The 12,745-nt window shown below is 38.5% G+C and overlaps 1 protein-coding gene across 1 annotated transcript in view; it reads right to left on the reverse strand.

Moving 5' to 3' along the window:
• The window catches only part of COLGALT2 (collagen beta(1-O)galactosyltransferase 2), a 106,623-nt gene that overhangs the window by 15,901 nt on the left and 77,977 nt on the right, over positions 1 to 12,745 (reverse strand). Inside the window, exons 7-8 of the mRNA XM_011995366.1 lie at positions 7,936 to 8,012; positions 4,191 to 4,297 (exon numbers count right to left, since the gene is read on the reverse strand). Coding sequence (XP_011850756.1) covers positions 4,191 to 4,297; positions 7,936 to 8,012 — 184 coding nt within the window. The remainder of the gene's footprint in view (positions 1 to 4,190; positions 4,298 to 7,935; positions 8,013 to 12,745) is intronic.

Consider the following 12,745-nt stretch of genomic DNA (forward strand, 5'->3'; position numbering starts at 1 on the left):
AAAAAAAAAAAAAAGGTCAATCCATCAGGAAGACATAACAATTATAAATACATATGCACCTAACAGAACCTCAGAACCATGAAACTGGAAGAACAGAAAGGAGAAATAGACGACTTAACAATAATAGGGGAAGATATCAATCTCCCACTTGCAATAATAGAATTAGGCAGGAGGAAGACAAGGAAACAGAAAACTTGAATAATATCTTAAAACAATCAGACCTAGTAGACATCTATAGAACACTACACCCAACAATAGCCAAATACACACTTTCAAGTGTGCATGGGACATTCTCTAAGAAATACCATTTTTTAGACCATAAAGACCATACAGGTCATAAATTAAGTGTCAGTATACTTAAAAGGATTGAAATCACACAAGGTATGTTCTCCAACCTCAATGGTATGAAATTAAAAACCAGTAACAAAAGGAAACTTGGGAAATTCAGAAATGTGGAATTAAACAATACACTCCAAACCAATGGGTCAAAGAAGAAATCACAAGGGAAATTAGAAAATGTTTTGAGATGAATGAAAACACAGCATACCAAAACTTATGGGATACACCTAACATAGTACTCGGAGATATAGTTACAACTGCCAATGTCTACAGTAAAATAGAATATCTCAAATAAATAATCCTCCCATCCACCTTAAGAAACTAGATAAAGAGAAAATTAAACCCAAAGCAAGCAGGAGGAAGAAAATAATGAAGGCTACAGTAGAAATAAATGAACTAGAGAATAGAAAAACAATAGAGAAAATCAACAAAACCAAAAGTCAGTCCTCTGAAAAGATCAACAAAAGTTGATCTTGAGGTCAGGAGATCAGGAGATCGAGACCATCCTGGCTAACCCCAGCTCTACCAAAAACACAAAAAATTAGCCAGGCGTGGTGGTAGGTGCCTGTAGTCCCAGCTACTCAGGAGGCTGAGGCAGGAGAATGGCATGAACCCAGGAGGTGGAGCTTGCAGTGAGCTGAGATGGCGCCACTGCACTCCTGCCGGGGTGACAGAAGGAGACTTTGTCTAAAAAAAAAAAAAAAAAGAGAGAGTAAACTCATACTATTAAAGTCAAGAATGAAAGAGGGGTTACCCCTACCGACCTTATGAAAGTAAAAAAGATTATATGATAATACTGTGAACAATTGTATGGCAAAAAATTAGATAACCTAGATGAAATGGACAAATTAATAGAAAGGTACAAACTACCAAAGTTGACTCAAGAAGAAACAGAAAGTATAAATATACCTATAACAAGTAAAGAAGTTTAATTAGTAATAAAAAAAATTTTCCACAAAGAAAAGCCTAGAACCAGATGGCTTCACTAGGGGTTTCTGCCAAATGTTTAAAAATTGTTGACACGAATCCTTCACAAACTTCCAAAAAAAAAAAGAGGAGGAGGGAACACATCCTAGCTGATTTTATGAAGCCAATATTATTTTGATACAAAACCAAAAACATCATAAGAAAACTGCAGACCAATTTCAGTTATTAATATAGATGTGGAAATCTTCAAGCAAATACTAGCAACAGAATCCAGCAATTTACAAAAGGAATTACACAGCATGACCAAATGGGTCCCAGGATCATCCCAAGGTTGCAAGTTTAGTTTAACATGTGAAAACCAATCAAAGTAACATACCATATTAACAGGCAAAAGTCACATGTTCATCTTAATAGACACAGACAAACCATTTGACAAAATCCAACACCCTTCTATAATAAAAATGCTAAACAAAATAGGACTAAAAGGGACCTTCCTCAACCCAGTAAAGGCCATCTGTGAAAAATCCACAGTTAACATCATACTTAGCAGTGACAGACTGAATGCCTTCCCTCTAAGATCAGGAACAAATCAAGAAACTCTCGTCTCACCAGTTCTTTCAACCTTGTACTTGATGATCTAGCAAAAACAGTTAGACATGAAGAAGAAATAAATGGTATCCAGGTTTGAAAGGAACATATAACACTATCTCTACTTGCATGTTACATGGTCTTATATGTAGAAGATCCTAAGGAATATACACACACAAAGGAAAAAGTACTATTAGAACAGATAAAAGAGTTCAGTAAGGTTGCAGGATACAGGATCAATATACAAAGATCAATTGTGTTCGTATTCATTTAGCAATGAACAATCTGAAAATAGAACAAAGGAAACAGTTCCATGTACCATAGCACCAAAAGAGTAAAATACTTAGGAGTATATTTAACAAAATAAATGCAAGATTTGTATAGTGAAAATGACAACACATCATTCAAAGAACTAAAGAAGATCTAAATAGTAAAAAGACACTCCATGATCATGAATCAGAAGACTTCATATTGTTAACATGGAAATATTCTCCCAGTTGATGTACAGACTCAATGCAATTCCTATCAAAACCCCAGCTGCTGTTTTCTTTTTTTGTGGAACTTGACAAGCTAATTCTAAAATTCACATGGAAATGTAAAGGACCCAGAATAGCTAAGACAAACTTGAAAAAGAATAACAAAATTGAAAGACTCATACTTCTTACATACAAAGCTACAGTCATCAAGACAGTAGAGTACTGGCATAAGGATAGACATATAGATCAATCAAATAAAATTGAGAGTTCAGAAATAAACCCTTACATTTATGGGCAACTGATTTTTTACAATGGTGCCAAGACAATTCTACGAGGGAAAGGAAGTCTTTTTAACAAATGGTGAAGGGACAAATGGATAACCATGTGCAAAAGAATGAATGTGGATCCCTGCCTCATGCCATATACAAAAATTTACTCAACACAGATCAAAGACCTAAATGTAATAGATAAAACCATAGAACTCTCAGAAGAAAACTTCATGAAGTAAATCTTCATAGCTTTGAAATTGACAATGGATTCTTAGGTATAACACCAAAATTACTAGCAACAAGAACAAAAAATAAACTGGATTTCATCAAAATGAAAAACTCTTTTGCTTCAATGTACATCATCATGAAAGTGTGACAATCTATAATGCATAAAGTTAAAGAAAATATTTGACAATTACATATCTGATAAAGGACTTGCATCCAGGTTATATAAAGAACTCTCACTACTCAACTAGTTTCCCTGGTCCATGTGGTCTATGAATGGGACTGGGGCTCTTGGAGGTATTTGAAGCAGTGGTTCCTAAACTCTACTGCACCCAAAAATAGGGCTGACAGATTTAGGAAGTGAAAAACACAAGACATTCAGTCAAATTTAAGCCTTAGATAAATAATGAATAATTTTTTAGTATAACCAAGCCCCATGTGATGTCTGGGACAAATTTAACTGGCTATCCAGTATTTTATGTGGCAATCCTACCCAAGAATCACCTTGAGGCTTCTTAAATGCAGATCCTGGATCTAGCCTCAGAGAGCATAACTCCGCAGGTCTGAGATGGGACTGGGGAGCTGCCCCCTTAACCATCCCTGGGGACTCTGATGTGAGTGTCCAGGTCATACTTTGAGAAACACTGATGAGATTCTCTAAGGGAGTCATAAGAACTTCAACAGCTGCTAGCCATACTCCTCAGCTGGGGTTATGCAAATAGAAAACAAAGCTACTGATATTCTAAACCAACATATAACACGGAAAGGCACATTTTATAAAAATCTATGCTTAGAAATAGTTTAAGGTGTCAAATAAAAGGGCAAAGCCAAACAAGATAAAACACAAAGAAGGGATCTAACTAGGTTCCCTGTGTTCCTTTCCTGCCATATTTCCAGGAAAAGTAGCCACTATGATCGGTCCAGGCAGATTGTAGCAGGCATCTCATGCAACAGGAAATGTAGACCTTTATGCATTTTTCCATCCATTTTCTTCCAGTTGCCCAAGTTTTAGCACTTTATGCTCTAATTCAGCTCTGAACACAATTCTGAACACATTCCTTCTGTTACACTACAGAAAGCTGAAAACCACCACAACTGTTGCAAGAACCCCGAGAGATGGGACAATCACATCCAATGTGAGCCTTCAGTGTAATGAAGACCAAAGACCACTGGCTGGTGAGGGAACTTCAGGCCTGCTCTACAGGATGAAATTAACTTAAATGCTACTGTAGGTGGCCGTTTTAAAAACATGACTATCCTCTAATGACCAAAGAGACTTATAGCCCCACCCGGGACTAACTCTCTGTCAGAGAAGGCACATCCCCACTCCAATCACATCTGCAATGGGAGAAGAAACCCAACTCACTTTCCATCCACAGCCTCGACAATCTTGACCTCAATCTCCTGCTCATACAGTGTGCGCAGCATCCGGTCTCGCCTGTCCTTTCTGCGTTTGAGGTTTATCATGAAAATCTAATACAAGAAGAAAAAGGGAAAAGACACATAAATTACTCAAGTCTTCTTTTAGGCTATTTGAAAAGTTTAGTAAATGTTTTAGATAGAAGAAGGAGTGGAAAGGATAGGAAGAACTGTGGTGAAAATTCATTTCTATCTCATATCAGTGTTTAAGGTAAATGATATTAATTCAAATTGAATTATTTTCAAAACTCAACTCTTTGTAGTGACTTAACTCTCTTTGTTTCTCTGATGTTCATTGATAAATATGTTCTCCCTTCTCTTGAAATAGGAAACTTTAAAAAACTCTTTAAGAAGTCAAAGGACAACATGATCCTATGTTTAGAAAAACCTAAAGACTCCACCAAAAAACCATTAGGATTGATAAACAACTTCAGTAAAGTTGCAAGATACAAAGTCAACACAGAAAAATCATTAGCATTTATATATGCTAACAACAAAAAATCTGAAAAAGAAATAGAAAGAGCAATCCCATTTACAATAGCTACAAAAAATTTAATAATACTTAGGAATAAATTTAACCAAAGAAGGTAAAGATCTTTATAATGAAAACTATAAAACACTGATGAAAGAAATGGAAGGACACTAAAAATAGACAGATATCCCATGTTCATGGATTGGAATAATTAACATTGCTAAAATGTCCATACTATCAAAAGTGATAAACAGATTCAACGCAATCCCTACCAAAATATAAATGACACTTTTCATAGAAACAGAAAAAAAATCTTACAATTTTCATGGAACCACAAAAGACCCTGAATAGCCAAAGCTGTCATGAGCAAAAAGAACAAAGCTCAAGGGAGCACACTACCTGCCTTCAAAATATGCTACAAAGTTATAGTAACCAAAACAGCATGGTACTGGCATAAGAACAGACAACACATAGACCAATGGAACTGAATAGAGAACCAGAAATAAGTGCACACATTTACAGTCAACTCATTTTCGACAAGGACAACAAGAGTTACAGATAATGAGGATGTCCTCACTATTCCCAGATTTAATGAACCATAGAAGTATCTAAAACTTTGTGAATGCCATTACAGGTAAATCAATGTTTTAATAAAGTCCTTTTGCTATAAGCAGTAAGAAACTCATTTTAAATGTTAAACCAGTGACTTTAACTGTCAGTGAGAAATGATGATGACACATAGCATGGTAAAGCATAAACCTATAGAAACAAGTCAGGTGGTGTTGACTTCATCCTGACTAACCATTTGGATGACTTTGAAGAAGACATTAATGTTTCTGGGTCCAGTTCTATAAAAATAGGGGGGGTGAACAAACTCATCTTTCAAATTCAGTACAGATTAAAATGTCTAAGATAGGTGGTTTATAATAAAGTTGGCTTTCTGCTATAGCCAGAATAAAGGAGAAACATTGCCTTAGAACCAGTCTGGAGTTCAGATTGTACTGTGTCAAGGTTTGGTTCACATGGTCATTCTGAATGCAGTCACAAATATATGTTTTACTGGAATTAAAAGCTACACTAACTAAAATTTCAACTCTTCCTTGCAAAATATTCTCATTTCTATCCGTTTATAGATCCCTGGGCATAGAAACTGATGTAGGAGCAAGACGTTCCCTTTGAAGAAACTGTCCCCCTGATTTGGGGCCAAGTAGATTAAGTGCATCCTAATTTTACTACCTTCCTTGTTTACCTAACTGGGCAATTATTTTGTAAAAAACATAATTTTCTGTGGTGACTGTATTTGTCTTATTACTTAGGACTTTGTAACTTAATGGGTTGTGTTCTTTTAGTCAGAATCATACTGTGATGGGTCATGCCTCATTCCCTAATTTTCCAGATATAGAAAGGAAAGGGCATTTTCTCAGGTATAAACATGAAGCCACCTGAGGTCACTCTAGGAGAACAAAAACAAAACAGAACAAAAAATCAACAGAAATAAATCCAAAAAGGTCTCCCAAACCAGAGACCTCCAGTCTGGGAAGACTTTTAGTAAATAACAATCCAGTTCCAGTCCCTGCCAGGACAAGTGCAATAAAACTGTAGCCACGAAGTAAAAACACAGACGGCTCGCTCATACTTAGTGAACAGTAAACAGAGAAAAGAGTCTCACAGCCAAATGCAGCCCAGACACCACCAATGAGGTCACAGAGTCCGAGGAGGATTGAAAAGTCCCTGAAAAGCCCTTTTTCTACCATGCTATCTCTGTTCCATACAGATGTGACTAACCCCAGACTCAGGAAAGTAGAGTCTCCAAGCCTGTGCTACTTCACGGACTTGGCCTTCTCCTGAAGGGCTCTAGGAGTGACCCAGTCTTTACACCGTGTCCTGCCCAAAGAAGACCAGAACTGGAAGGTCCTGGTTTTGTCTTATTTTATTTGCTTTGGTTTTGTCCTCATAGGAATGTTTTTAGGAGGAAAAATGAATCTATGTAAGGACATGGGTCCTTTCACCTAGGGAACCAAGAGAGAGGTGTGGGGAAGGAAAGCTACAGTAATATGTGGAAGCTGGTCCACTGTGGGTGTGGGACAACCTTCTCTGTAGCTCTGATCATTTTTGAAAACTATTTGCAAATGAGTCTTATTCCTCTCTACTACATGTGGCTCGTCTCTTCTCATTCTGCCCTCTGTGGAAACAGCATAGTAGCTGTTAACTCTTCCCCATTTAATATTCATGAAATACCCTTTCCCCATTCCTGAAGTATAGCTCCAAATCAGTTTTATGGAAGAAATCTCAACTCCCAGTTCTAGCGTCAAATCCCTTTGAGAAGACTGTACACTGGGGACTTGTATGTATATGTTACCATGTGATAAACAAGGCATTTTCCTTCGATTAAGCAGTGGAAATGAGCACCAAGCTCAAAGCCTGATCTGTTACATATCCAGAGTCCATGGAAGAGTTCTCAGTTTGTGGATTCCTGATGCACTGCCCTAGCTTCTAGACCACAAAGCTCCTTCTGAATACTGTTCAGCAGCTACCGGAGAGACCCATGAGAGAGATGGTGACGTGGAGTCACAATCCCTGCCAAGTATCTGTTATGCATATCACCAGGAGGGGTACCTCTTAATATTTCTGCTTCATTCTTTATACAACTAAAACTTAATAACAAATACTACCCTTAGAATATTATTAGGAAGTTCTTGCCTGCTGAAAGGCAGAATTTTAGAACAAATATGTTTTTTTTTCTTTCTTTGTCCTCTCAACCCTGCTCTCCAACCTTTTTCCATGGAAGAATAGTAGAAAGAAAAGAAAGCACAGAAAGTCTCAGAATAGTTTCCACTCCTTCAGATGTGGCAGAATAAAGCTAAAGTCCTCCATATCTAAAACATGTATCCTCTCTAACTTACTCTTGAACTTTGATAAAAAGGTTGATTAAAAAATCACAATATTTGCTCCTAGAAAATATCAAATTCACTTTCATTACTAAATGGTAACTTCCTTCTGAGTAAATGATTAACTACCTTTTATCATGATCCTCCCTTTTTTAAGATAAGGAAACTAAGGAACAACAAAAACCAAGTAGTTTTCCCAAGACCTCAGAGCCATTTCAGTAGCCAAGCCAATCTTGCTGGCTCTCAGATGCAAGCTCAGGTTTGTGTTACAAAATGAACACATAAGCCTGCACACGCGTGCACGTGCACACACATATAGACACCTTTCCTACCTCATCAAATCCCATCTTGTCTGGATATTTAGGGACAAGTGAGACATACTTGGAGGGTTCCATTGGAGGACGGTCAACTGGAAGACACAAGAAACATGCAGAGTGCTTTGTTAATGAAAGGGTCAGAAATCAGAATTCCATCCGCATGCCTGATCTCTAGGGCTGGAATACAACTTGGAAATACAGGGCAGGGGACAATGGTAGCAGTTCTCCAGGACTAAGTAGCCACACAGGAACCCTGCTGGTCAGGGCACTGGTTTCAAGAGCATTTGTTTATATGGAAATTGCAACATTTGCTCCACTTCCCTTAAGACTTATTTCAAGAATATTTGGGAGGCAGTTTAGGATAATGGTGGAGAGGAAGAGCTCCAGAGTTGGATGATCTGGGTCCAAATCTTGGTTTGTGAAGGAGTAGGAGAGGTAGGGGACCTCTTTAAGCTCATTTCTTTGGTATGAAATTGGGATAATAGAAGTGTATCTGTGTTATAAAATTTAAATGAGACCTGCTGCAAAACACTCATCACTTTAACATGGTAAATGCCCAATAACTCTTAGCTATTGAAAAAGCTCAGAAATAGGCTAGAATTTTTACTGAAAAATACTTTTTTCTCTACATTTAAAATTGTCAAAGTGTGGGACTATTTTTATCCCACCTGGGCAGGTTTAGCTGTGGGTGCGCAAAAGGTCCTTTGCTTTAACAGGATCTAACCACGGAGAGCTAGCCCTCATCTAATGGGAAGATTCCAGCTGGGAGCGACACTACTTCTCCAATAATGACAGTTTTATTTATTTGATACTCTAAAAAAGCTTCCTTTGCAAACTGGGTATTTTAAAGTTTAGAAGTAATATTGGTTAAGAAACCTGAAAAGGCCTTGAAGAATGTTTAGTATTATACAAATTCAAAGTCCTCATTTGATTTTCCTTGAAGGGATAATACAAAGAAAATTTAAAATGAGAGCTGATAACTGGGTTGTTGAAAGAACTATGGGTGATAGCCATGACTACTGTAACGTATCTGTTCCCCTCCATTCCAGGCACAGGAGAGGAATACACTCTCTTGCCCTTGAAATTACCCAGGGCTATATGACTTTCTGGGGAAAGTTTACAGTGTAATGCTGCTGCTCCACTCTCCAAGAGCTCCCCTGACCCTGCCCCTGGTCCCACCACAGTGCTCGTAGCAGCATGTGTGGATATGGAGCAGCTGCGAATTGGAAGCAGCCTGGAACGTGGAGCATCAACACATGGAGGGCAGCTCCCAGGAAAGACACCAGCTCTGCAGACTTGGATAGCAAGAAATAAGCCATTGTTGTATGATGCCAATCAGATTTTTATATTCCAGCATAACTTTGCCCATCCTGAGATACTGTCCAAAGGGTATCATCTGTTTAACTTCACTGAAATATTATAGAGAAATCCTGACATCCAATTTTACTTATTGGCGAATGATGTGAAATTCCAGAACACAGTGAGACAGAGTTCTTAGGCCAAACACAAGAGCTGGTCTTATTACTTCAAACTTGACACAATCATGTTTCTGTGCATATGCAGCGCATGTGTTTGTCTTCCTAACAGCAGCCCAGAATATTCTGGTCCTTTCTGCTCCATTCCACTCCTTATCAACAGGGAGGGTCCACCATGTACAGGGTTAGGTTTTTAAGAGAAAGAAGCTTAATGTACCAGCTTCCTCCTGTTCATGACATTGTCTGAGGAGCTGTCTCGCTCTCTCTCCTGGGGCCTGAGACTTGGGAGGACGTTACATTTTGAGTTACCCATTCTAGGCTGCTGGTCTCCTTTGGACTCACATGGCCTGTGTGGCTTTAACATTTCAGCCAAAGAGACTACTTTTAGCAACTTTGTTTCCATCAAACACAGGCAGTCATTGCATTCACAGGACAAGTGTTGCAAAAAAAGCCACAAGTGGTTGGCTCCCAAAAGTCATCACTGAGCAAAAATATCAGAGAAGTGTGCTTGGGTTTTGCCACTGAAGGCAGCAGTGAGCCATAGAGGAAAACAGGAAGTGATACAGTGAGTCACCTAAGAAACTTAGTCTGTGGGGAGAAGGATGTATCTTTGCTGACAACAGACTTGAAGGTTAGGTATATCCTGGCTTCTGTTTGTAGTCATTTCGGACTCCATCATTCATAATTCATCTGATCTCTCATTAAATCCCTTCCTGGAAATAATCCTTCCCTGCACTGCCACTTGGGACAACAGGCTTCATTGCTTTCGGGAAAGTTTCAAGATCTAGTGTGAATAATTACAGCCATTGTTACAGGGATCTTATCACTCACAGAACTCTGGGTTCTGTGAGTGATATATATGTCACATATATACTTGACATATCTAATCACAAATATTTAATATTCACATGTACTATGGGATATGTATGAGTGCCTCAATTTTTAGAGACAAGGTAACAAACATTAAATAACTTGCCCAAGATCACAGAGCTGATAGAGCTGGTATTTGAACCCAGGTCTGACTCCTGCACTGGAGCTCTTAATTCCCATTCCACATCATCCCCAGAGCTAGTCCTTGGTGGCCACTGGTATTAGCCAACAAGGCAACTGGGCTTGGTCTAGAGTAGCTCATTTAAGCCCAGTCATGTCTGGAAAAGTACCTGATAGATTGTACTTGGATCAAATTCTATCGCTTCTTCTCTATAATTTCTCCTAAACTTCTTCCATTGTTGTAGCCTAGCTTGGGTGCTTACTCACTGTGTCTGGGCTGTTTTTGATTTTTTTCAAACACTAACATGCTCTCAGTCTTTCCTATTCTAATTAATCATGTTCACTGTTGTCAGAATAATCTTCTGCTGCACAGCTCTGCTCTCAACCATAACAGTCACACTCAACGCTACATTTAAGGGTTTAACAGGTTGCTAGGTGTTTTCATAGTCACCATGTAATTTTATCTTCAATTTTTTGTGGTGTTTTTTTTTTTTTTTTTTTTTTTTACAAATAAAGAAACTGAGACCAAGCCAGATGTAGACTTGTCCAAGGTCAAATACTGAGTTACTGGCAGAGCTGGAACTCAGTTTTAGACCTGACTTCAAATCCAATTATCTTAGTAATTTTTACATGAGGTACTGTTGTTTCAAAATGTCAATACTGAGAGCAGGTACCTGAGCCTTCCTATCACCTTATGCTGTAATTTGCAAGAGTAATCTCCTCATGCTTTATAAACCATTAAATCTAACATCTTTACAAGATCTGGCCTCCTGTCATTCATCTTCCAAAGGCAGCACACCCCCAAATTCTCTGTGCAACTTCTAATGTACTAAATGAGTTATCACATGAAAAGAGATGGGTACAGTGCTTTTAATAAGTGTCAGTCATTGTCATCATAACCCTTCCCTCACCTCACTCAAATTCTTCAACTCTGATTTCTAAAACTCCAGTCTGCAATTCAGAAACTTCCTGACCATACCCTTCACAAGATTTTCAATTCTCATCCACTGATGCCTGATAAAACCCTAATCCTGGTTAAACTCATTGCCCACTTACTCAGCACCAAGAGGACTACTGTTAGAAACACACACTATTGTGCTGACTGAGTCACTTCAGAGCTACAATCACAGATGTCAAATTGGCACTTGACACCACCAAATGATGTAACTCTCCTTTCATAGTAAATTTATTTTCCCACTCTTTGAGAGATTGTATCTTATGCCTTCTCTCTCCTGAAATCTCCAAAATCTCTGTCTAGCTCATGACTGGCCTATGTACTTCAGAAAGAAAATATTCAAAATCAAATTAGATCTACCTTTTCAATCCACCTCAAGTCCACAAACCAAACTGCATGTGTATCGATACATTCTGCCATCCTATCTGCCACAGTAGATGAAATGTCTATCTAGTATAGCCTCTCCAATATTGTCCTGGGCTGCAACCAAGGATAAAAACCCTCTTGTTTTCACCTTACAATTACCTTCTCTTCTACATCATCAAGCTCTCCTTATATATTGGATCCTTGTGATTAGCATACAAACATACTGTTATATTTCTATTTTTTTTAAAAAAACAGTGCAAACAGACAAAACCAACCCAACCAGAAAAATATTTCCCTTGACGTCCCACCTCCAACAGCCTCCATCTGATTTCTCCATTCCCCATCCCATCAAGATTCAGCTTTCTCATCGCCCCATTGGCTTCTCTTCAGTCCACTTGAATGGATCTGTGTCCTCATCATTGCACTGAAGTGGCCCTTATCAAGGTCATCACAGACCTCTGTCTTGACAGAACCAATGACCAATTTTTTATCCTCATTTTCCTTGGCTTCTCAGCAGCATCTTGGCTCCATCTTGAAACACTTCTCAATTTTTCCTCCCAGCTCTCTGGCTGTTTGTCTTCCCCAGGGATCTGTCCTCTTCTCGTCCTGTGTTATTTTACTGCATGAGTTCACACTGTTCCACGGCTTCAAATATCCTTCCGATGCTGATGATTCTCAAATGTCTGTCTCTAGCTGGAGTTTCTTCCCTGAACTCCAGACTCATATATCCAACTATCTTCTGGCTTTTCTATTTAGATGCCTAATAAATATCTTAAGCTTATGAGACCAAAACTACCTCCCCACCCCTGAGTCTTTTTCTGTAAAGTCTTTCCTATCTCAGTAAATGGCATATCAGGCTAAAATCCTGGACTCATTCTTGATTCCTTTCTTTCCGTCATGGACTACATTCAGGTCTCTGTATGTCCTATTGGCTCCACCACCAAAATATATCCTCAATTTGTCTGTTTCTCATCACCTCCTTGCTATCGTTCACATCCCAATCATCATCATGTCTCACCAGGAGAGAGGTACTGGTCCC

This window comes from Mandrillus leucophaeus, unplaced genomic scaffold (assembly GCF_000951045.1).
Source record: "Mandrillus leucophaeus isolate KB7577 unplaced genomic scaffold, Mleu.le_1.0 Scaffold484, whole genome shotgun sequence".
In the NCBI taxonomy this organism is placed as follows: Eukaryota; Metazoa; Chordata; class Mammalia; order Primates; family Cercopithecidae; genus Mandrillus; species Mandrillus leucophaeus.